Source organism: Lissotriton helveticus, chromosome 10 (assembly GCF_964261635.1).
Source record: "Lissotriton helveticus chromosome 10, aLisHel1.1, whole genome shotgun sequence".
In the NCBI taxonomy this organism is placed as follows: Eukaryota; Metazoa; Chordata; class Amphibia; order Caudata; family Salamandridae; genus Lissotriton; species Lissotriton helveticus.
Window position 1 is genome coordinate 913,861,772 of NC_136071.1, and position 26,985 is coordinate 913,888,756.

General features: G+C 43.1%; 1 protein-coding gene across 1 annotated transcript; it reads right to left on the reverse strand.

The window, feature by feature from the left end:
* Window positions 1–17,112: 17,112 nt before the first annotated feature.
* On the reverse strand, window positions 17,113–25,681 carry IL6 (interleukin 6). Its single transcript, XM_078664393.1, has 4 exons — window positions 25,521–25,681; window positions 22,652–22,765; window positions 19,856–20,002; window positions 17,113–17,592 (listed from the first exon to the last, which is right to left on the reverse strand). The coding sequence occupies exons 2-4, from the start codon at window positions 22,730–22,732 to the stop codon at window positions 17,392–17,394; spliced, it is 429 nt and encodes a 142-aa protein (XP_078520519.1). The 5' UTR covers window positions 22,733–22,765; window positions 25,521–25,681; the 3' UTR covers window positions 17,113–17,391.
* Between the last annotated feature and the right edge of the window lie 1,304 nt (window positions 25,682–26,985).

The following is a 26,985-nucleotide window of genomic DNA, read 5'->3' on the forward strand; positions in this document are numbered from 1 at the left end:
ACGCCGGCGGTGGTGAAAGCCGCTCCCTCCAGGCTTGTCAAGAAGTACAGGGCTCCAGAGTCGGACCCGGCCTTCTTACGGAAGGACCCAGTACCTGATTCGGTGATTGTGACGGCGGCTCGGAAACTACATGCTACCTCCCCGTCCTCCACTGTGCCTCCGGATAAGGAGAGCCGCTGGATTGACTCAGCTGGACGGAAGGCGCGTGGGACGTCTTCCACGACGATGAAGGCCTCCAGCGACTCGGCGTTGTTGGGGCGGTACGACCGTGCACTGTGGGACTCCATGAAACAGTTTGCGGATCTTGTCCCGCGTGACAGGAGAGAGGACTTCATGGAGATCGTCCAGGAAGGGATGCTGGTTTCGAACCAGGCCATCAGCGCCGCGGCGGATATCTCCCTGTTGGCCGCGCATGGATACTGCCATGGTATCAATCAGAGACGCCATGCTTGGCTCCGGCTGACGTCGCTCAAGCCTGAAGCACAACAACGAGTGGCAAATCTGCCGTTTTCCGGCGATACCCTCTTCGGGAAACACGCAGATCACGAAATGGCCAGGATGAAGGCAGAGGCTGAAACCCTGACGGCTGTGGGCTTGGAGAAGCCCAAAGAAAAGAAACCCTACCGCCAGTTCCAACGACGGTTCGGGTCGCAGGGTAGAGGAAGGGGACAGTCTTCTGGGCAACAGCAGCAGCAGCAACAACAGCAGCAATACAGAAGGCCCTTCCAGAAACGTCAGAGGGGTAGAGGTGGACAGCAGTCCTCTACCGCGAACAAGGGCCCGGCTGGGTCTCGACCCTGAGCGGTTACTTCCCCTTCGTCCGTTACCCGCTCCGGTGGGGGGAAGCATTCAATTTTTTCTGGCAGAGTGGAGAAAAATTACTCAGGACAAGTGGGTGCTGAATATTGTTTGCAATGGATACAGTCTTCGGTTCACCAGCCCTCCTCCATCGATTCCCCCGGTCAGCTCGCAGTATCAGCTGCGCGAGCTCCAGGCGGAGGCCGATATCCTGTTAAGGAAAAGGGCGATAGAGGACGTACCTCTGTCTCAAAGAAGAAGAGGCCTGTACTCCCGGTTCTTTCTGGTCCGCAAGAAAGACAAGAACGAGTTCAGGCCCATTCTGGACTTGCGACAGGCAAACAAGTGGATTTGCAGAGAAAAGTTTCGCATGCTGTCGTTGCATCAGATTTATCCTCAACTGCAACAGGGGGACTGGCTTTGCGCCATAGACCTACAGGATGCATACTTCCATGTGCCCATTGCACACACACACAGGAAGTTCCTGCGATTTCAAGTCGGCACCAATCACTATCAGTACACGGTACTTCCGTTCGGGCTGAAGTCTGCGCCCCGGACGTTCTCGAAGTGCATGGCAGTGGTAGCGGCACACCTGCGGAAGAACAAGGTGTTTGTCTACCCATACCTGGACGACTGGTTGATCAAGGCCTCCTCCTTCTCGGAAGCTCAAGCACACTTCCAGAAGACGTGCGTTCTCTTGAACGAGCTGGGGTTGCACATCAACATGTCCAAGTCTGTCCCGACTCCGGTCCAGTGCATCCAGTACTTGGGAGCCTCCATCGATACACTGTCGGCAAGCGTGTCTCCTTCGGAAGAGCGACGTTTATCACTCCTTCGGAAGGCTCAGGCTCTCATGTCCACTCCATCTACGACAGTGAGGACGGTGTCTTCTCTACTGGGGTCGATGGCCTCTTGTATCTTCCTGACGCCACATGCACGGCTGCACATGAGACCACTGCAGGAGTGCTTGGAGGATCAGTGGGACCAGAGGAGAGGATCTTGGGACGACAAAATACGACTGTCTCTACATGCTCTTCAGTCTCTGAAGTGGTGGTGTTCAGCGGAGAATCTCCTACGAGGGGTTCCCTTCCACAAGGACATTCCCACACAGACTATCGTGACGGATGCTTCTCTCCAGGGATGGGGAGCGCACTCCGGAGACCTACAGATTCAAGGGACGTGGTCCCCGACGGAGTCCACGTACCACATCAATTTCCTGGAACTCAGAGCTGTTCACTTGGCACTGAAGGCTTTTCACCCGTCCTTCCAGACCAACTCTCTGCTTGTACAGATGGACAATACGACCACGATGTATTACCTCAACAAGCAGGGGGGCTCGAGATCCCGCACTCTGTCACAGGAGGCGCAGGCGATCTGGCACTGGCTTCTGGCCCGAGGACTGACGATAACGGCCACCCATCTGCCAGGTGTGCAGAATGTTCAGGCAGACGAACTGAGCAGACTGATTCAGGAAAACCACGAATGGGTCATAAACGACGAAGTACTAGGAGAAGTCTTCGCAAGGTGGGGGACTCCAGACGTAGATCTGTTCGCCACCGCCGAAAACAGCAAATGCCGAGACTTCGCCTCCAGGTACTACCAGCCGGGGACGCTGGGGAATGCGTTATGGATCAACTGGTCGAACAGCTTTCTGTACGCTTTTCCACCCATCCCACTGATTCCGACGGTTCTCATCAAGCTGTCCCAGTCCAGGGCGCGGATGATACTGATTGCCCCGGAATGGCCCAGACCGTGGTGGTTCACGGACCTGCTTCAACGGTCTCTCCTTCCTCACATGAAGCTGCCGTGCAGGCCGGACCTTCTCACGAAGTTCGGGGGGCGGATGGTGCACCCCAACCTCTCGTCTTTGAGTTTGGCGGCATGGCTCCTGAAATAGTGCAATATGGCCATTTGAATCTCCCAGAGGATTGTATGGACATACTGAAGGAGGCTAAGCGACCTTCCACTAGGACTTCTTATGCTTACAAGTGGAAGAGGTTTTGCATCTGGTGCAAGTCTAAGAACTATGACCCTACGACATGTAAGGAAGATGTCATCCTTCCATATCTGCTACATCTGGCGCAGTCTGGCCTTAATGTCCATTCCATTAAGGTTCATCTGGCTGCTTTGACTGCCTACAGGAAATGCCCTTCACAGACTTCCTTCTTCCAGATCCCTGTGATCAAGGATTTTCTAGAAGGCTTGAAGAAAGTATTCCCTCCTGTCAGGCTTCCTTCGCCTTCATGGGACTTGAATGTGGTGCTGTCCAGGTTGATGAAGGAGCCTTTTGAACCTATTCATAAGGCTTCATTGCAGCACCTGTCCTGGAAGGCGGCGTTCCTCGTGGCCATTACATCGGCCCGCAGGGTGAGTGAAATTCAGGCGTTGTGTTGCCAAGAACCTTATACTGTGTTTCATGCTGCTAAGGTTGTTATGCGTACTCACCCTAAGTTTCTTCCCAAGGTTGTTTCTGATTTTCATATCAACCAGGCTATAACTTTACCTACGTTCTTTCAGAATCCTTCGTCTCCAGCGGAAAGGTCTTTGCATTCCCTGGATGTTAGGAGGGTGCTGAAATTTTATCTGGATAAAACCAGTGCTATTCGTAGGTCAGACCAATTGATCATCAATTATGGATCAGTCAGGACGGGTCTTGCGACCTCTAAGCAGTCTATCTCTAGGTGGATTGTGTCCTGCATACAGCTGTGTTACCAAAAAGCTAATAAGACCTTAGGAGGTAAGCCTAAGGCTCATTCCACCAGGGGCAAGGCTGCCACGACAGCATTGCTCCGTAATGTTCCGATTGCAGAAATCTGCAAGGCGGCCACTTGGAAGTCGGTTCATACCTTTGCTAAGCATTACTGCCTGGACTCTGATGCCAGGGCAGACGCTCAGGTTGGGCAGGCTTCGCTCCGAAATCTGTTCGCACAGTAGTGGCGTTAATTCTCTTTTCTCCACCGCCGCTTTGGTGTGGGGATGGGCTTGCCATTCTATTCACTAGATTATGACTATACACAGAGATCCCCTACTACAGAAGGAGTAGTTTCTGTCCTGTAACTCCAGTTCTGTAGTAGGGGTATCTCTGTTATAGTCATAAGCGCCCTCCCTCCTCCCCGGTGGAGAGAGACATATTCCTTTATGGAATGCTACAGGTCAGGCGTGTTACGCCTTCAAAAAGAACTAAAGTAAGTTGGACCTGCTATGCATCCTGGGATACTGGGAGAAGGTTCTGGAAGATTCTCTTAAAGGCACAGTATCCTGTTTTGAGCCACATAATGGCAGCCTATGGGGCTTGTCTGTCCAGGTTCCTCTCTCTATCATTCCTGAGGGAGTTTGCTGTTAAAGCAAGGGAAATCTGTACAGGCTTTTGCTGTTTTGTGGATTTTGTGGTGGAATTTCTAGTTGAAGTACTGGACAGTGTAGCCTTTTTAGGCTGCATTATCTGTCTTTAAATTCTCTCTTAAGTGTCTATGCTTTTCTGCATTTTTTGACACTATAAGAGATTATTTTTGATTGCTCCGGGGTCCACGCACATGGGCGGGACTATTCACTAGATTATGACTATAACAGAGATACCCCTACTACAGAACTGGAGTTACAGGACAGAAACTACTCCTTATCTCTCTTCCTTTCAATGCAGTACCTTTCTTTTGGCCTGTTTCCCACGGATTGAATATATGGTTTTTAAACTTAAAATTACCCCTAGATCACCCTGCTCAAAATATATTATGAAACAACTTCCCAACAGTTGAAGTGGTTTCACCTCTAAGCTAGTGAGTATGTTAAGCTCCTTTCATTCTGAAAGCCGTTGATGTTTCAAACCACCCAGATAGAATTGACACTGCTGACTCTAGTGCTGTTTTAGAAGATTTAGAGGCACTTGGTCTCTCTCAGGTCATTAATGATCCTACCCATGTGGCTGGACAGTACACATGATTGACCCCTTGTTAACCAATATGGGACATGCTGCTTCCTTTTGCTGTGGACAGGCTACTTTGTCGTCTTCTTCGGTTGGCATCTTTTCACTAGCATTTATGCAACTAAAGTTGTTAAAAAAACTTTTACTTCCTGCTCTTGAAAATTAGTCACCTCCGAAAAATGTTTAAGGCATAAAGGTGTACTACTCTAAATACTGATCTTGAGGATTCTAAAGGCGCCAGTAATTTCCATAAGTGGATATCTGGCACACTGGACAAGGAGGTACCCTTAAACATGAGATACTGCCACTGTATGACGCTATTGGCACCACATGCATGGAAGAGCTCTGTGCTTCGACAAGGTACTGAAAAGCCCTAGAACACAAATAGAGAGGCTCTGATTGGTTGACCAACAAACTGTTTATAGAGAAGCCATTAAAGGTTAACACTGTCTCATTGGAGAGGCTCCGTGTACTCATTTTGCTAATCATCTTAGACCCAACCCCAAATCCTCTTGCATTACATTTGCGATCATCAAATAGTTTTTTCGTCGTACTGCAGCTAATAATGCCACACCCCATTTACAGGAGCTTTGCTCTGCTCTTTTCTCACATTTAGTGTATAAAGCCTGTAAGATTGGAGCTAATTTCCACTCTCAACTAGATCCAGTGTCCTTAGATTTTCTGAACATTTGGCAGCTTTGCATAATGGGGCTACTTAGACAAATTCATCTTAAACATCATTCCCACTATCAAATTAGGATCACCCCGTAATCCCTCCACACCCAGAATTCTTGCCTTTAACAGGAGTCTTATCACATCAGTATTAACTGATCTGCGTAATAAGTCAATTATTATTGTAACTTTACAAGAGCAGTGGAAACAGCCACAAGTTTTGCGTCAGTTAGAAAAACCTTTGCAGAATCTTTTAAATATAGGCCAATTATTCTTCCTCTCCGCAAAAAAAAGTGATAAGCAAACAACTGGCTATTTACCTGGAAATGAATTCTTTCTTAGACTACACGCAATCTGTTTTACGAGCATTGTGCGGAATCTGCGTATACTGCTGCAACTGACAGCCTTTGTCACATCTTGGATAATTTGTCTCTTTCTGCAGTGTTCGATGCACTCGTTGATTCTGGTATCTGCTTACAAGTTATCTGGCTCCATTCTTTCATTTCTGTCTGACATAACTGAAGTAGTCTCAGTACAACCTTATAGCTCTCCATTGACTACCATCTAGTGTGTTGTCCCTCAGAGGTCATCATTCAGCCCTACCCTCTTTAGCCTTTACATCTCGCCATACACGTCTACTCAGATCTTTCAGCTTTGAAATCATGTCGTACACAGTCAACACCCAAATTAATGTATCTATCTCTAACTATATTGCAGATACACAAACCATATGTCACACTCTCAATTTATCTGTTTCAGCTTGTATGAAATCGTATTGTCTCCAGATCAACATATATAATATCAATGTTCTTTTGGTTGACAATATGTTTGGCTTCTTGGCCTTTCTTTGGTGGACTAACAACCTAGGGTCAGTCCTTTCTTGTCTAAATCTGTTAGAAATTCAAAATTTGTTCTTGAACAAACCTTTTGATGACTTGTCAAACCAATCAAGTTACTTCAAGAAGTGGCATAACGAAACATGCTGCCCCCTCCCGCAAAGTGCGCAGAGGGGATGACCCCCACTCTCTGGAGCCAGTCAGGAGCTCTCTGGTACTACTGTGCTTAGTGGCGGAGGGGCCCCCGTGGAGCTCTATCTTCATCATCAGTAGCCGGTATTTATCCCTCCCGCACTATAGGTATCAAGATGTTGTGCTCCTCGTCCTGCATGTTACCTCACTATTTGCGGTTAGCCAACATACTATTCCGAGTCATGAATGTCAACATTAAGCTTCTCTTTGACTCCCTTTATATACCTACAACTTGCCCATCAGTTATCTAGTCAACCTCATATTTCTGGCCCATTTTCAACAGCAATCACTGATAATATTTGCAATTCTCCATCCTCTTAATTATTTTGCCTTCCACACTGTTGGAAATTTCCCTATTCTCAAATGTGTAACCGTTTGTAGGGTAACCTAAACCTGCAACCCTCATGTGGGGCAATTAGGAACATTCCCAGGGCGTCTGCCATTTCATGATCTGACACATACTCCCCGGGATAAATCATAATATATGCTTGCATATTACAGACTTGACTGAAACCCAAAGGAAATCAACTATGGCTACTCACTCCTGTTGCGCTAAGCCCCCCCCCCCCATCCCCTGCACACCTTGTATCTCACTCTGCAATTGCAAGTTATTGCTCAACTCATTTAATCCTGAGACACCACTTTGTATCACATTAAACACCTGGAGGATAGTAGCAATTGGCAGAGTATCAGAAACATAGCACTAGATACTCAATCCAAAGAGCATACTTAGATTAACATATTATCTGTGGTGGGCAACAAAGAAAATCATTATCAATTTCCACCTTTGGGTCTTTCCTCTTTGAGGCTCAGCACATTACAAAAGTCAAGGATAGCCTGGAAGCTTTGAGTCATTTGTGGCCGTTGTTTTTTGTAACAGCAAGGTCCGACCTCTCCACAAATGCATTAAACAAAATCTGCGTTGGCACCATGACTGCCAATTCAAGATGTGTTCCTTATTCAAAACCAACAAGTATATCCTTAGGTTCCTGACGTGATCTTTCAGTTATGGCAGCAGAAACCCATACCCATTCATGTCAATCACGGATACCTTCAGCACAGCCCAACCCAGGGATAAATCCGGATTCCAGTGAATTTCACTGCCATCCAAATAGGGCAACACTGAAGACTTAATGATCTTTGTAGTGGAAGCCATACATCTTAACATCCAGGTCCTTATAACAGCATTGTCCTCACTCTGCTCAATAGAATTCGGCTTGAATTAATGCCCGGCACTTTATGCTCGTTCCTGGCTTTCTTGAGAGCTCCATTCTAGGATTTTGCTGTTACTAATCTATCCATTCACTATATTCAGTTACTAATTTCCTAGTGTATGTAGAATAAAAAGTTACTTTAGTTGACTCTTCCTTCAAGAAGTCCGTCCTTTAAAGAACAAGCATTGGCAATGCCAATAGGTTTCAGCTATGCAACATCAATTGGCTTTGTAAATGTTTTTTTAAGACATGTTGCACATCAGCGTGCACTACTGTGCAACATGACTTTAAAAACAAGCATTGGTAAACTCATTAGGCTTCGTCTATGTAATAATAAGCTGTTTTTTGTTTTAAGTTGTGACTTGCTGAGTTGTTGTACCGTATAAGTTACAGAAAGTCAGTTAAAGTGTTATGACTTGTTTATGTGAAAAAAGGCAATTTATTGTGCTGTTACTAGTGGTTTGGCGTGGGCAAATAAAAGCAACATTATGAAAAATAAAATGAAAGAGAGAAATAATACAATTAACTGATGTAATAGCATAATTATGTGTTTAGATGAGTTCTGACAACTTTTGGCACTGGCCAACGCATCTGCTGCACCATTGAAATCATGACCCTATTGCCTGGAGTGTACTGCACTTGTGACTGCCTGTTTAGTAGTAAAATATAGCAAAATTTGGTGTTTAGAGGTGTTTCGAGAGTTTTGGTTCCCTGTGTCATCGCAACTGCTGCACCATTGAAATCATGACCCTATTGCCTGCAAGGTAATTATACTTGTGACTTTTTATTTAGTGGTTAAATGTAGCACTATTTGGTGTTTAGAGGAGTTCTGACAACTTTTGACCCAGATGCCACTGCACCTGCAGCACCATTGAAATCATGGCTCTAGTGCCTGCTAGATAACTGCACTTGTGACTGCCTGTTTAGTAGTAAAGTGTAGCAATAGTCTGCATTTAGTGGGGTCCCTAGAGCTTTTGGCCCCGGTATCACTGCACCTGCTGCACCATTCAAATTATGACCCTGTTGTCTGCCAGGTAATGTAACTGCACTTGTGACGGCCTGTTTAGTAGCAAAATATAGCAATGTTGAGTGTTTAGTGGGGTGCCTAGAGCTTTTGGTCCTGGTGCTACTGACACCTGCTGCACAATTCAAATCATGACCCTGTTGCCTGCTAGATGAATGCACTTGTGGCTGTCTTGTTTAATAGTAAAATTAGCAATAATATGTGTTTAGGGAGGTCCTTAGACCTTTTTTGCCCCAGTGCCACTGCACCTGCTGCACATTTCAAATCAAGTCCCTTTTAACTGCAGGTTAACTGCAATTGTGGCTACCTGTTTAGTAGTCAAATATTGCAATATTATGTGTTTAGAGTTTTGGCAACTTTTGGGCCCGTTGCTAATGCACCTCCTGCACTATTCAAATCAGGACCCTGTTGTCTGCAAGGTAACTGTACTTGTGGCTGCCTGTTTAGCAGTAAAATATAGCGTAGCTCTTCTATATTAGCTTTATTTTTTGGGTGGAATTCTTTTTACAATATTTAGAATTTAATTAGAATGACCGATAGATTAATTTGGAAAAAATCTATCTGATAATGCCTACGAAGTGCAAAGAAAGGTACTGAGCCATGAACAGGAGACAACACAAACATTCTAAGGCTAAAGCATCTGCTTTACACAATTAAATAATAAAAAGATAGCATTCCAGCATACTGTTGGAAGCTGTCTTCCTTTTCTGTGGGAAGAGATCTTAACTTGACAGTGAATGGCATTTAAAAAATGTGAACAGCTTTAGTAGAAGTATCGTAAATTTGTAAAGCCAGGGGAAGTTAACAGAAAATAAGTTCCTTACAAAAGCGAATTAATACAGTAATTTGTTTTTTGGGAACTGAGAGAGCCTTCTTTTAAGATATATTAAATACAAGAGATTTCAGAAGCACTGAACCAGTGAAATCTAAAAAGGTGCTATGACGAGGCTAGCATTGACCACGTCATAGTGCTTTTTTTTTCTTTAAACCATGTTGCACAGCAGCCCATCTATTGGCTTTGCCAAAGCTTGTTGATACTAGATCAGCTGTGGCAGCATGAGCTCTCCATGCCATTTTTCGTCCCCCTATCCAATCTAGTATTCAAGCTCCTGTGTGTTTGCTTGTTTCGGAGGGTGGGGAGCTGTACCTGAGGTATCAATGACGACTCAATGGAGGTAAGGAGAGAGAGAGAGAATGAGTGAGGGAGGGAGGGCGGGAGGGGGGGGAGTGGGGGGGAGTGGGAGGGGGAGTGAGAAAGGGAGTGGGAGAGAGGGAGATAGATCTGTTTGTATGAGAAGAATGATGGTTTGTGTAAGCAGTGGTAAGGGATTGTGTCAGGTGTAGACAGCTGTGACTTTGCACTTGTGTCTTCATGTACGAGAGAGAGCTTTTGTAATGCTTTGTGCTGGGAGCTTATAGTAAGGATTACAGCGTCATTAGAAAATACATTTATTCAGAATGTCCATGGAAAGGAATGCAAGCCAATTTGTTATTTTTCTGATAAATTAAGGGTTTCTGATCTCAATTAAGTTGTTTGTACGAAAAAAAGAGGAAAACAACATGAAGGGAGCAGCAACAGAGGGATGAGGGTTGGTGTCAAGGAGAGAAACAGCAGAGACACACACTCTTAGGGTGCATGATGAAAGTAAACTTAAAAAGTGTGCCTGCAGGATCCTGTTGTTAGCGGAAGGACACTGGCTACATACAGGAAGCTGTACTTGGTCAATGCTCCACTGCATAAAAGTAGAGGACACCACAGAAAGAAACCGAGGTGAGGAAGGGGCTCTCCCCAAAAAGAAGCAAGGAAATCAGTGTGATTTCTGAGCCTACCAATGGTAAGTAAGGAGCTGGCTCCAAGTCCTTTTTATGCTTATTTTCTATTTACAAGAAATTTTGCAAGCACAACACAAATGCTGTGCAGGCGAAAACTAAAAGGAGACCCGCCTGATGTCCCTTCGTAAAATAAATCATGGCTGGGGATTGGCTTGGAATATTTACGGCATCTATTCTCTATTGACATAAGAGCCTTATAATATGACCGAGCTAGTTTCCAGCTACATAGAAATCATAACACCCCCATCAACTAACAGTGCCCTTTTTTTTGTGAAAAAAGGATATTCTTATGTAAAAGGACCCTCACTCACCACTAGTTGGTGACATGCTTCATCATTGGGTCCCCGCTGGGGTGGCCGAATGCCTCCCCAGCGTGCTACAACGCCTGAACTACAGCGGAGCTGGATGTGTTGAGTGCAACAGTGCTCTAATTGAGTTGTGATTTTAACTGTGAGTGCAAGTTAAAAAATACTAGGTTGGACCCAAAAAAAACGTTAATGTAGGTCAACCCGTATTATTAAAAACAGTGAAAGCGGACCAACAAGGTTCTAATTTAGGAAAACCTGTGTCCTAATAATTAACGGTCAACATGTTTCTGCTGTTCTGTATGCGTAATCGCTCAGCATTCGTCAGGACCTAAAAAGTGATAAATAAGGCCACCGGTGGTGTATGCTCGCTAAGGCACACCCTCCCGTGAGGCTCTGTATGTGAAAAGGTTAGAACAATATTATGTTAAACTCACGGTTTTTATCCGTGGCGGCTCACTGAATTCACAGGAGCGAAAAAACCTATGGAAAAGAGGGGGGACAAAACACCATCACATATAATGACATACATATACATACAAACATTAATTCTACTTGTATTGCATAATGCTTGTTGCCAAACGGTTGATGTTTAATTGCATATAAACTCCAATAATTTGGAGTGGTAAGTAATATCTCTTATCGATATTTACAAGGGTAAACCAGCATTACATTAACTGGTTCCAGTGATGTTGCATTGAACAATGTGTGGGCAGTATATAGCAATCATGATTTATGTTAACTGTGCTGCCTTTTCTAAAAACAAGCAAAGCTACGAAATTTCATCCAGAATTTGATGGCAGATCACGAATCCAGGGTCCGTGATCATCAAGAGAAAGAAATAGGCACACTCACGTAACGACCGGGAGTTAATTACCCCATGGGGAATGACGGCGCGGGAAACCTTCACGCGATGTCAGATCTGTAGTAAGGACAGGTTAAATGCAGCATTATTTCTTTACCTCGTCATGGAAACATTGGAACCTCTCGGTTCCAGCAACCGGCAGGCATTCACTTACTCAGATCACCGCGACTCCCCGCCTGGCACCTACACTCTCGGCTGCCGTCAGCCCGGAAGTGATTTGCCAGTGGCTGGGGTCGCGTATATCTGTTGGACGAGGCTCCGGTCACGTGCTCTTCAATCTGACTGGCCTTAAAGAAACAGTGACTTAAAAATTGCCCAAAGACATGGGTTCGAAACCCCCACGGGGAACCAGAACATTAGTTCATATTTTCAACGATTATAATATAAACAGTGAAGTTAATATACTCACAATTATAATATAAGCAGTGGAGTTGCCATGCACCGCTTAAATAAGTTATTAAAGATAGTAGAACCCTTTTAAGAGTGATCAATTGCTCATCATTCTGCCCACGATGATCGGGGGGCAGTGACTTTATTGACCAGCTTCACGTCGGGGTTCAATTCAATAGAAGATTTTTTTCGGGGTGCATCAATTTTAATTTTAACCTCCACAGTGCAGTTTGATGAATATTATACCACATAGGAGAATACCAAGACTGTTTAAACACTCGATCGTGTGAGAATGTTATGATGTATTTACAGAGTTAGCAACTAATGTTTTTAAAGTTTTTAAAGGGGTTTTCTTTGGGCCAAAAAGATTTTCAGGAATACAGGGTTTAAGGATATCATGGAGCCAAATTCCCTCTCCAAAAGGTCGAGTATCATTTGTGTGTATCAGTGTCCAGCAATAAGGGAGCGTGCGCAATCAGTGTCGCAGTACTGAACCCCAAGGAATGTCATCGTTAAGTCCTTCAGAATGTGTAACCAGACGATATATCCAGCGTTGCTCTTTTTCGAATAGCGCTGATTCAGAGGCTGTTTCCAGATGTTCAATAATCGTCCAACGTAGGTCATTGGTAGTGTGATTTTTCTCCAAAAAGTGTGCTGTCATCTTCGTTGCAGATCTATGGCACCGAATATTACTGCGGTGTTCGCCTATCCTAGTCTTAATACGCCTGGTGGTCATGCCCACATATTGTAGATTGCAAGGACATGTGACTAAGTAAATAACGTTGCTGGTGTTGCAATTTGTATGGTGACGTTGTTCCCATTGTGTACCATTCCTATAAAAGAGCGGCAAGTCTAAAAGACTCTTTGGTCCATACTCGTCCCAGGAAGGTGCAAGTCATTAAGCAACAAGCATCGGTACTAAATGCATGGGGTATGCCTGCGGTAACTGGGCATTTCCCCTGTGGGAATTGCAATGTCTGTCACTTGACACACCATACCAAAACACTAAACCTGAGGAATGGTACACAATGGGAACAACGTCACCATACAAATTGCAACACCAGCAACGTTATTTACTTAGTCACATGTCCTTGCAATCTACAATATTATTGAACATCTGGAAACAGCCTCTGCGCACGCTCCCTTATTGCTGGACACTGATACACACAAATGATACTCGACCTTTTGGAGAGGGAATTTGGCGCCATGATATCCTTAAACCCTGTATTCCTGAAAATCTTTTTGGCCCAAAGAAAACCCCTTTAAAAACTTTAAAAACATTAGTTGCTAACTCTGTAAATACATCATAACATTCTCACACGATCGAGTGTTTAAACAGTCTTGGTATTCTCCTATGTGGTATAATATTCATCAAACTGCACTGTGGAGGTTAAAATTAAAATTGATGCACCCCGAAAAAAATCTTCTATTGAATTGAACCCCGACGTGAAGCTGGTCAATGAAGTCACTGCCCCCCGATCATCGTGGGCAGAATGATGAGCAATTGATCACTCTTAAAAGGGTTCTACTATCTTTAATAACTTATTTAAGCTGTGCATGGCAACTCCACTGCTTATATTATAATTGTGAGTATATTAACTTCACTGTTTATATTATAATCGTTGAAAATATAAACTAATGTTCTGGTTCCCCGTGGGGGTTTCGAACCCATGTCTTTGGGCAATTTTTAAGTCACTGTTTCTTTAAGGCCAGTCAGATTGAAGAGCACGTGACCGGAGCCTTGTCCAACAGATATACGCGACCCCAGCCACTGGCAAATCACTTCCGGGCTGACGGCAGCCGAGAGTGTAGGTGCCAGGCGGGGAGTCGCAGTGATCTGAGTAAGTGAATGCCTGCCGGTTGCGGGAACCGAGAGGTTCCAATGTTTCCATGACGAGGTAAAGAAATAATGGTGCATTTAACCTGTCCTTACTACAGATCTGACATCGCGTGAAGGTTTCCCGCGCCGTCATTTCCCATGGGGTAATTAACTCCCGGTCGTTACGTGAGTGTGCCTATTTCTTTCTCTTGATGATCACGGACCCTGGATTCGTGATCTGCCATTGATAATCAAATTCTGGATGAAATTTCGTAGCTTTGCTTGTTTTTAGAAAATGCAGCACAGTTAACATAAATCATGATTGCTATATACTGCCCACACATTGTTCAATGCAACATCACTGGAACCAGTTAATGTAATGCTGGTTTACCCTTGTAAATATCGATAAGAGATATTACTTACCACTCCAAAATATTGGAGTTTATATGCAATTAAACATCAACCGTTTGGCAACAAGCATTATGCAATACAAGTAGAATTAATGTTTGTATGTATATGTATGTCATTATATGTGATGGTGTTTTGTCCCCCCTCTTTTCCATAGGTTTTTTCGCTCCTGTGAATTCAGTGAGCCGCCACGGATAAAAACCGTGAGTTTAACATAATATTGTTCTAACCTTTTCACATACAGAGCCTCACGGGAGGGTGTGCCTTAGCGAGCATACACCACCGGTGGCCTTATTTATCACTTTTTAGGTCCTGACGAATGCTGAGCGATTACGCATACAGAACAGCAGAAACATGTTGACCGTTAATTATTAGGACACAGGTTTTCCTAAATTAGAACCTTGTTGGTCCGCTTTCACTGTTTTTAATAATACGGGTTGACCTACATTAAAGTTTTTTTGGGGTCCAACCTAGTATTTTTTAACTTGCACTCACAGTTAAAATCACAACTCACTTAGAGCACTGTTGCACTCAACACATCCAGCTCCGCTGTAGTTCAGGCGTTGTAGCACGCTGGGGAGGCATTCGGCCACCCCAGCGGGGACCCAATAATGAAGCATGTCACCAACTAGTGGTGAGTGAGGGTCCTTTTACATAAGAATATCCTTTTTTCACAAAAAAAGGGCACTGTTGGTTGATGGGGGTGTTATGATTTCTATGTAGCTGGAAACTAGCTCGGTCATATTAATCTACTCTCAAGCCACTCCTTTGTTGTTTAATGAAATGAGTTACGGGGTATAGGAGTGTCTACTCGAACCCTTTCTCTCTTGTTGTTGTTTGGATAAGAGCCTTATAGACAGTTGGAAATAGGGAGATAACTAAACCTGACACTAGTGCCCTCAATATAACCTAAAGAGTTATTAAAATCTTTCACCCTGTTAAGTGAAGCTCAAGTGTATATGATGGAAAAACACTTATTTCAGGTTCATCCATTAATTTAAAATGTACGGTCTGTATTTCCCATGTAAATTCTAGGCACTTATATTGCAGGAAACACTGTGGGCTAGATGTATTCTTTCATGCAACGTAATGCGGGAAGACAACTTGCTGCACTGTGGGACAGGGAGATTGCAGTAATGTGCCATATCTATCAAGATATAGCACGTTCCTGTCCTCTGCCTTTGCTGAGGCACAATCTGCTGCCTAGTGCCGAGGCAGGCACCCTTGTACCGTGGTGCAAGGGGGCCTGCATTGCAGACTGGACTGTTTTTGTGCAGGAAGGAACACCATCCTGCACAAAAACAATCCTCTGAGGCTTTTTCCTCTTTCTAAATGTGCTGCAAAATGCAGCATACTTAGAAAGAGGAAACAATGAGGGGAAATATATTTCTCCGCATTGCACTTCCTCTGGGAAGTCGTAGCGTTGTGACACATTCCTAAGTTTACCAGTATTGGTAATTCTGGGAATGCGCCAAAATCCCTGGGTGGATGCATGGGAACACACACACACTCCATCCAGGGAACTCCTTCCCAGGGAAAAGTAACTCATGGCAGCGACTTGCATTGCCTTGCTTTACTCCCGATTTACCCTGCAACACAGGGCCACACAAGGTAGCCTTGCGTTGCTCAGTAAATCTTACTTATGTATTGTGTTGCCCTTGCAACTATACCTGGGCGGAAGGAACTCCATGAAGTGACCAAAACTTTTTGCCACAATATATGGAGTTCCACATGCAGCAGACTAAATTGGGTCACGCCGTTCACGCTGATTTTTAGCGCTGGGTGTGTTACCTGCGCTGGAAAATAGGCACGTTCTGCACCATGTGCAGCCAAAAGAATGCTGCTTCTTTCTGATGCTCGAGTAGATGTTCTACTTGAGCAACAGCTTCCTCAATGCGAACAGAAGGTTTCTCAAAGCGTCCATGTTGAAAAATCTCGCCGGGAGGAGGTCAGAAGTAAGATTTTCCTTGTTCGCACTCACCAACTTAACGTTGGTGAACGAGGAAAAAAATTTGCTACGCGGAGCAGAGTTTTTCAGAATTCCGCATGCTACGTGGAATACAGTGTGTGAAAACTCTGCAAACTCTCAGAGCGGAGCAGAATTTCACACCCAGGCCTAATTGCAATACCATGCATCACGCATGATAAATCTGCCGCAGACTTTTTATTTTCCAAGTAAAACACAATGTATTAATTTAGCTCACGAAAGATCCAGCGTTTATGCTTTAATAGATTTTCAGGTTTGCTCAGTACATAACACTGTTGGTTCCATAAATAATCCACAACATAATTTCATTGACCTTCTGTACAGTGCACAAACTGATTAGTCTTTTAGTGCACTCCAGGCAGCGTAGTCAAGGCAAGGAAGCATTCTTCAATCTTTCTAAGTTCATGTTTTGAAGCTATTACTTTTAATAAACGTCACACTATGGTGTGATGTAATCTAATACACTAAAAGGATTTAGTTGTAACATTCTTGGATGCCCCTGTTTGTGCTTTGGCCTGGTGCTCTCTCTCTCTCTCTGAGTCTGGAACAAATAGTTCCATTCCTGTGTCCTAGTCCATATTATTTGTTGGCCCTTAATATTTTTCAACATGAGAACAGGAATCCATGTTTCTTTTAGAATGTTGCAACTAAAAATAAACGTTAAGCAGAAAATCTTTCAGAACTGTTCATTGTTTGAAGTATATTTTTAGCGATTCGTGTATATTGTATGTTAACAACAAAAGAGATAGCAACAATAAATGCCATATAGTTCTATTATATTCCAAAAATGTTTTTATTTTAAATATAAAATACGTTAATAAATAGAAATAATAAATAATACATTTCCACACCTTTAAAATGCTATATTATAGCAGATTGTTTTTTGCAGCTCATGTGTGGTACAAATACTATATTTTCCTTCAGAAATGTGTTTGTAAACTTCAACGTTCAGTGCAATAAATTATTAGGCATGTATAAAAATACATTAAAATAAATATTAAATAAAATAAATATCTCTCAAAGATGACTGAATGTTGCATTTCAACATTGTGTTCCTTATGAAGAACAGAATACCTTCTGCCACATAGCAGACTGTTTCGACCGAAGGAGGATATTTGAACTAAAACGTTCATACGACAGTGCTCCCATTTGTGACATCCGAAGTACTGAGAAATCGAACGGCTCTAACGGTTTTCTGTATAAGTACGATAAAGTCCCTCAGGATGAGGCGAGCTGTCACTCTCTCTGTCCAGACTTCTTTTGGTTGAGGCTCAGTCTCCTGACTCCCCTGCGTCACAGCCGTTACTGCTTCTGCATTAGGTTTTGTCATCTGTTACAAAAAAAAGGAAAGGTGTTAATTTAAGAAATAGTTTACATAACATACACCTAAGTGACAGTCTTTGGAAGAGGAAGGCATATCGCTATGTCTTTTCAAAAGGTACAGGGCTGGGTTACAAAATTACATGCCCAGTTGTAGAGAGCAACTTGCTCATTCCAAACCTGTCCAAACGTATCCCTGGCATGCACAAATGGGAGCGGCATACGAGGTGAGAGTCTGCACGCGTGTTTTGCAGCCACGTCGGTTTTAGCATGCACTGGTCTGCGGGGCCAGATTGGGGAGGGGCGGGTCTGGCAAGGCAGTAAACTGATGGCACGCAGACTTTCCTTTTACTTAAATACGTGAGATTTGGGGATAAAATGTGAAATGCAAACCTGCAATGGTATGCCTTTTTTTGCAGAAATTGCGTCTTTGGCACCAAAATTGACGTAAAAACACACTTGGTGCTAAAAAAAAAATAGCATAAAAAGTACAAGTGCTGCAAACATGAACAGCTTGCGCTGTTCCGGTGCACCCTCGATAGAATGTTTGTACACAATCAATACCCAAATTCACAAAATTTCGCATAAAAGGCATAGCTGGAAATGATGCAAATGACCCCAGCATAATTGAAATATCGCACAGGACCCCACTCACATTCTATGGTTTAGTGAGTTTTTTTAGTTTTTTTTTTTTTACCGCTACTTTCCTTCTTCATGCTATTAAGGCAAGGACTAGTATGATTTTTTAACTGTTTTTAACCATGTATTCTGTACTGCATTTTCTACCATGGTTTTATTGATTATTGTTTATGTAATGTAAATGTATGTGCTTTTATGGACATTGTCTTTATGCTCCGAATAAAGCCTTATGAAATGAATGAGTACATCTACCTGGAGAGGCCCTAAATCTCCCATTCAATGATGAAAAGAGCTTACTTGTTTTTAAAACCCCTAATTCAAGTTACGAAATGAAATAAATTACAAGCGTTGGTGCCCAGCGAAAAAAGATAATAGGGGGCTAGGCTAGGGGAACACAGTGCAGACAGCATATACCTAACCCTGAACTTGGCAAGATTAAAGCAGTGGAAGGGTGGGCTAATGGTGTATTCTTCTCTGAATGAGGCATGTTCCGCTCAGTGCCCAGGCCACCACTTGGCCTGCCCCTACGTCAAAATTTGGTGCATAGGCAGTTGACTTGTACTCAATTTGAAATCCAAACTTGCAGCACGAATTAGACACGGTCAAAACTATTCTTTCAATTCAGTCATAAAAAAAAACACTTTCACTTACTTTACTATCAATCCAAATGTGCAGATTTGATACAGAAATGTATCAATCTGTCGTGGAAGCTAATATTCTATAAACTTTATGATTGATCTTCCGTCTAAGTCTGTGTCATTCCGCCACTGGCCCAATCTATCCTTTTGCCTGTTAAATACTGACCAATTGTGTTTAGCAAAATGTGTTTTATCGGTTCAGGATCCCTGTGCCGTGTTTTTTTACGTGTTTGAATCCTTGCGTGGTTGACTCGGCCTTACATGCTTCTGAGGCTGATAGAATGATTCCCATTAATGAGATGCTAGCTCATGTTTGAATTGCTGACTTATGAAGCAGAAAAATGTGGCTCCAATACTGACCTCCGCCACGGCATTGAGTGATCCAGCGCAAATTACTTTATTTTCCTAAATCTATACGCTTTTACTGGAGCGTGTGGCAACAGCCAGATCACCGTTATTGCAACATGTGATGCAATAAGGAGACAGGTGGTGTTATTGAGCCTAAAAACATAGAGGCAATTCTGTTAAGGTTTGAGCTAACAAGTCTTCTTTTACTAGTAGGGTTCTGAATCTACAAGATTGTGGAATATAAAAAGAATCTATTATCTGGGTGTGTTATGTTAGTGTTGGTTACATAGCATGATTTCAGCACTTGGCCAGGGTCCTAGTTGGGCTATGGCAGAGGTGCAAATAACTAATTTGATTGGCCACTACTGTCTTTCGGGTCTGCAATTGGCATCAGCGCAATAGTGTGATAGAGGTTTTACAAAACAAGTCTCACAATAGTCAACTAAACCTTAAACATTCCCCAGAGGAGTTCTCTAACACTATGAACGTTTATTTTTAGTGTAAGTCCGTATAGACCATTCTAGTTGGGTAGCTTCCCACCCAGACACCTGTAGCTATGGGATGATATATATATGTGATGGGAATAAACTGAAAGTGGACACTCATAAAAAAAATGTGTAAGTGTTTTAAGAAGAAAGTGCAACTCACCAAATGCATCAGACTTTCTGCCAGATGTTTTGTTTTGTGCTTAATGGATTCTACTTTTTGCTTGTCACTGCCAAATGTTTCTACAATGTATGAGAGGTACTTGTTGAACCCCAAGAGGCTGCTGGTGACCTTCCTCAGGCATTTCTCCTAAAAAGAAACAACAATTAAATGAAATTACTTGGAAGCTGTGCAATTCGACCAGAATACTGTTTTATACCGTGTGAACATGTTTGATTGTAAAAATTACCAAATCACATTTATATTTATACATTTTTGTGTAAAAATAATATGGGGCTAATACAATTTGTGGAAATTAGAAATATATAAAACCGAGAAGACTCCATTGTTATAGGAATAGATTGTATCACTTCAGCAAAAATAGTAGAATGTTGGATTATTTGGGTATTACTTTTTAAGTGAGCTATTTTACAGTGCATAGGTTATACATACTTTAGCTTTTTTGCAATTATATCAAAGACTGTATATAGAAATATATCACAATTGAAATATTTTGGTTTGCTTACATGTGACTATACAAACATGATTCACAGTAGCACTTGTAAACTAAATCATGCAGATTACAAAACTTGTACGTGGTTTTGTGTTTATCAAAAATAAACTTTAACTGGCATAGACATTTATGTGTAATCATTAATGGAACAATCTATGAATGTAAGTTATTGCAAGAATAATCACAAATAATGGAGTTCTAAATTGTATTGTGCAAATGAATCATAAATTAAATCACAATATCTGACTAATAAGAGCCAAAAATAGCTTGTAAAATTAGAAAAAATATATATGTTACCTAAAGATGAGTGGGGATTTAATTTTTGTTTATTTTTCTGTGACCGAGGTGAAGCCCTAAGCACAGCGAAACATGTAGGTCTTAACCAATGTTTAGAAGGCATTGCTGTGAATTATGATGAACGATGAAAGATAAATGATCTACGTCACTTTTTTTTTCTTCATAGATTGAAATTCAGACAGTTAACCAAAGGTTTAACAAAACTATTTTGTCTTACTTTTCCATTTTCATACTTGCTAAGCTTTCTAATTTATGTTGTTTTACTGAAATGACACCAGCTCGTGTCTTTATTTCTAGACTACACATTAATTTCAGGACAGACATATCCAACATTTAGAATTATAGATGAGTATCAATGAATAATGTAAATGTTCTTCATAGGGGGGTTCAGAGCGAAGCTTGAGTTGTCTCTGATGTCACTTAGAACCCCAAATTATTCATGAGAATGGCTCTACATGACAGCCATCCATAACAATGCTTTACAATAGACAGGGTTCATTTTTGGTTGAGGCATTCTGAGACAGGTTCCATGGCTACCTGGAAGGGCAATGCCTTGTATGTGCATTGTGATATCTCAAAAACACTAAGGCATTTTTAAGATGGCCTTTAGTAGTTGTTGCTTTCGACCCTTATATAATCTAGTTTACTACTGTGATGAACAGAGTGGTTCCCAAAACACCACACTACATAAGTAAGCAGCTGTGGCTAAGAGGAGTATTCAGCCACTTGGCTAGTCTGCAGACATTATATGCTAAAAGGAAATGTGACGAACTATCCATTCCTAACATAGGTGTTTCACATTCTGTGTTTGGAGTATGTTATAGATACTAAAGAATTAATGCATTTGGCAGATGCACCGGAATGTGGGCAGCTGCCCAGCTCAGCAGCGTGGCTCCACAACGCCATACAGTATCATTGCTGGAGCTGATGGACCTCTGCCATGCTGCCTACCGTCTCAATGATGACCTAGGGAGTTGGCAATCTGGCGAGATAGGGCATTGCCTTTGCCCACAGGAAGACAGAAAAAAAATATTTCCAAAGAATGGATATTGCACGACAGCATTAAATACAAGATAGAAGACAGTATCATTTCGAGCAAACTCTCCAGATGTGAAGGTAAAATAGCTTTGCTCTGTAAGGTCGTTATTTTTCGCTGGAAGATTCTGGATTATACTTCTGACAATGAGCTCATTCTGCACAAGGAAAATATGTAAAGGTTTCTTCAGACAGATTTAATTTGCATGTTGTGGATTCATTTATTTTATAAATCGATTATTTGTAACAAAGTGACCTTTTAGAGGAATTGCTGAGAATTTGATAAGGTTGACCGTATCATGAATAATCATTAAAGAGTGAAGCATGGTTTCAACAGTGTGTTCATTTTTGGCACCTATACTTTTGTTTTTGGAAAATATCATTTTTACCGTTTTCTCGTTTGGTGAAACAGTGGAAAATGACTGTGCATTATATTGGTGAAATTAAGTGGCATTACGGGGACATCTCTATACCTCATTTGAAAAAGAAAATCTCTTAAAGTGTGATCTTTACATAAAAATTTCCTCTATGACTTCGGTCACTTTGAACCTTGGAGTGGCTAGCAGCCTTAAAGTTCACAGCAGGAAGAAATACCCCAAACTGAGAGCCTGGCCATCGTGTCAATATCCACTGGTTTGACCATAGTTGGATGTGGCACAGAATGGCAGTGGAGTGGCAGGAGTTATGCCTCTGCTGCCACCTCCCTTACGTATTAAAACCTGTTGAGAACACGCTTATGGATTGGGGGAGTGTGCGATGGCAACAGCTTGCTGCTTAATTGTTTGACAGGAACCACCCTGAATCCGTTTCTCTTCAGTTGCCACCAACAAATGCAAATTCATTGCCTAGGCTCTCTTATCCCATCAATATGATAGCAAATAAGGATGAGCAAAATAGTCAATCTCTCTTGTTCCAGGAGGATGAGAGCTGTGTGCTGCCAAGCCATGACTTACCTTTCTGAACCCCTGCTTGAAGCAGCCATCTTCTTTGTTGATCCTTGGAAGGTTCAGATTATTTTCCAATAGAGACTCCATGCTGTCATCACATACAAAGTGCTTAGTGCACAGCTGTGGGGAAGAAACATAAGAAATTATTATTGTTTTTATTGGTAATTTGCTCTTCTACATTGCACAGTCTGCTATTAGTAAATTCATGCAGTTGTGTCACCTATAAATGAGTGCATGCCATCAAGTCCAAGTGCTGCCACTACACATTACAAAAAAGACATGCCTGGACCATTTGAAAGTTTCTGGGGTAATCAGCGCCTTAAATTCGTCCTTGTTTATTTAATCTAACAATAACAATCATAATCCACTGTAAACCTGTGACTGCAGTCGGTCTTCTACAAGTCAGTGTCTGTTGGCTTCACCAAGTGCTAATGGGATGTGGGAAGGCTGCTTCACACTAAATGGTCTTTCTTTAAGAATCTTCTTCCCAACTCTATGGACAAAGTGAACCGTTCAATTGATCTGTGTGGTCTAATCATTCACATGTTCCTATCATTCTAGGCACTCTCTTCATTAATACCCTACCACATCATCTGAGGCTTGAGAAGTATGCCATCTGGTTCATAAAATCACTTAAATATCACCTCTTCATCCAGCAGTAAGGCAAGCACCCCTGGTTATTACAAGTGAGTGGCTATGTAGTGGCTCAACTGTACTAGATACTGTCCACTAGCTTTTAAGCTCATCAGCCATCTAAAACAAGCTAGTTGTCTCTTCATCTAAGATTAATTATATGATGTATTCTGTTACTTCTCAAAGATTTGATATTGTTTATCTACTTACAAAGAGACTGGCTCCTGCTTTCCATCTCATTGACCTATGCTCTGATATATTCACCTGGAGTGTTACTCTTTAATACTCTTCTTTTTGGCCTCTTGACCACTCTGAGACCATCTTACGTGGTGCAAAAAAATGAAATAAAATAAATAAGAACTGGCCAATGCAAAATCGCAACGGGGACAGCAAACAGCTAAATGAGTGTCCGACTCATACCCTTCCTCCCTCTTAAAAGACTTTGACTCTATAAAGCAAGCTAAAATTTAGTAAAAATATCCACCCACAAACTGGTATGTTTTAGTTCTTAAAAACATGTTTCAAATTAAAGAACATGGCCTCCTTTTACATCTGAACACAGCCAAGAGCTGACGGGCTTTTGGCTATAGTGAACTTGTCTAGGCATTCATGAGTCTATCACTGAATCTATCTGACACTTCCAGAATGCCGTCCAACGATTATTAAAACGCGTGAGTTGTGTTCTACATTTGTCAATGTCCTATTAAACCCTGAAAAGTGCACAGACAGAGAGGCAGATTCAGATACCTACAGAGTTAGACCCGGAAGTGTGCTGTGCGCAATTCACTTGTACAGACATAACGTACTACTTTTTGGAGATTTGGGTTCATTAGTTTACATTACACAACTCCTGGTAAATGATTTCTGTTGCAATGTACATTTGCCTATGTATGCTCTTCACATACATTTGTGATTTAAACCAAGTTTCCTAAAGAACGCTTGCATAACGGGACACTCACATACATTAAACATCTCTGGGGTTAGAAAAAGAAGGAATTGAATTTTAATGTTGAGAATAAGCTTTGATTTCCTTAAATATAACTTATACATAGTCCTTCTGGTGTAAGAAATGCACCCATGAAAAATGTAAACTGTGCATTGCTTGGTGCAAGGGAAGTCCCAAAGATAGGAGAGGAAGTTAAAGTCTACTCTATTTTTGTACATGTTACATCATCTTGTGTTGAGAGTACGGAAGGGTGGGGGTGGTGGGGGGCTCTTCCACTCAGTCAAATGCCACAAACCTACTACTCCACCACATTGCTGTGTCACCTCATATGAGAAGCCTATTTTTGCATCAGACTGAACCATCCATCGTGGGAATAAGTATTGGTCTGTGCGCTGTTTTCAGCAAAGGAAGGAAATAAAGACCAGGGTTTTGTAGAGGAAAATGGCCATATGTTAAAAGAAGGGATCTAGGGATAAACGCCGAGAGAGGGGTGGTCTGGTTGAATGGTGCGTGCCTCTTCTGTTGACCATACTCAGCTGTGCGTCTACATTAGAAATACCCCCAACCGAGCGTCACACCAAAGCACACACGAAACTAGAGAACATGCACCGAACACTCGGGAATATCTGATGTCTAACAAAGCATCCGTCTCGGCGGAGTGAAGTTCAGTCAAAGCTTTCAAACAAAATGGAACATTGGACTGCAATTTAAACTAGTTTCAGGTTCGTGTACATGCAATATGTTCTTTGAAGCTGCTGGCAAGTGCTTGGATACATAAGTGTTGCCACTTTATATAAGAAAGTTACCATCATTAATAACAGGACAGGTGTTTCTGCATAGTAACCCAGCCATACGTCCGGCATTCATGCTTCTAAAACAGCCTTTTTTGGTTCACTGACAGGGCTAATGGTCGCGTGTTAAGGTAACTTTTTTATAACCTCTTTCTTTAATTTTGTTCACACTTTATTTTATTACTTACTTTTTTGTTTCATTGGTGTAATTATTGTATTCTCACACACAAGAAAGAATTTGGATTGGACTAAAGACGGCACCTTGCCAAGCACGTCACATGCAGTGAGGGCTTGCATTGTCCCAAGGACAATCGACCACCCGCCCCTACAATTTGGACCCGCCCACAACCAATCGCCCTACAAGTGGGACCCTCCATTCCTGCGCTTCCTCCAACGCCGCCCCTGGTTGCGTTCACCTGCACGTGGGACCCTCTAGCCATGCCTCCCCCACAAAGCTTGCAGCTCGCGCCAGCATGCCTTCCCGCCCATTGCTGCTGCCTCTTACCTCGTGCTTGAGCTGAGCCGCCTCGCTCTGGATCAGCAGAGCCAGGGACTCGTACTTGGGCGGCTCCCGCTCCGCGTCCGGCAGCTCTTCCTCTCCAGACGAGTCCGGCACCGAGAAGGCGCTGATGCTGGGGGCCAGCAGCGCCAGGCTGAGAGCCAGGGCCAGGGGGCAGAGGTGGAGAGGACCGGGTCTGGATGCTGCGGGAGAGAGAGAGAGACAAATGGCACGGGTTAGGCAGGGTGATTCCAGTAAGTTCAGCGCCAGGGCAAGTACATGACGTCACTGCACGGGCCAGGAGCCAGGGTTCACAACAAACCGTGACGCAGCGATTCTAGCTCAGAGCATCACCTGCCAAGAAGAGACGGGAGCAGATTGCGTTGCATCCCTATGACCCCCCCCCCCCCTGTCACCCCGGAGATGTAGACACAAAAACTATACTGCGCAGGGATCAGGAAGAAATACGGCGCAAGAGAACAGGCACAGTCGAAAAAGGAGCCCCCAAAGGGGGCAGACAAAAACAGCGCCCGCCCGACTGACACTGGATCAAGAAAAAGTGCCACAGGCTCGTCGTAAGCAGTTTACTACAGTACTAGAATTACGGGATGCAGATTATACCAGTATAGACAACCCGGCATCCGATCAAAGGACCACCAGACTTTATTAAGAGCACCTTAGAAAAACAGAGGGCTCGGGTACAGGAGAGTACAGCGGAGTCAGTTTACACTGACACCCTGTTTACATTCAGCAGGAAATAATAACACTGCCGGGCTCAGTGACAGTTTATTAAAACATCACCAGGCTCACCAACAGGTATTCTAACTGGACCGGCTCATCAGCAGCGTGTCATGGCAGCAGCAGACTCATTGGCAGCATATTATAGCAGACTCGGGCTCCTCTCAGTGTTCAAAAATAGGACCTGGTTCATCTCCAGAACAGAATTACATTATAGTAATACTATTGGCGGAGCTCGCCAGCAGGTGTTTATGGAAGCACTGTAGGTTCATCGCCAGCAATTTACAGGCGTCATCAGCACTACAGCATGGAAATTGAGGATTCACCAGCCACCCTAAAGCAGCATCGGGCTCGTTGGCAGCGTATTATAGGAGCCCCTGGGCTCATTAGCAGCATATAATTTGAGATCTTGGTGGGCTCATCAGCAGATGATGATTCTGTCTCGTCATTGGTAGATTTTGGTGTAAAAGGCTCATTGCCAGCAAATTATACCAGCACCATCAGCAGAGTAAACCAGCGCGGGACTCATCAGCAGAAATAATTATGTCTCAGCAGCATACTAGCCCAGCAGGGATATGGCTCATCGGTAGGTTATTGCAGCACCGAAATCATAGCACCAGATGAAATCGATAGCTGTAGCCACGAGGTCCAGCAAAAATGGGCGATACTGTGCCGGGCAGAGCCGAGGAACCAGGTAGGCAGCGGCTCGAGTTCATACTGGCCGCCCCGCAGC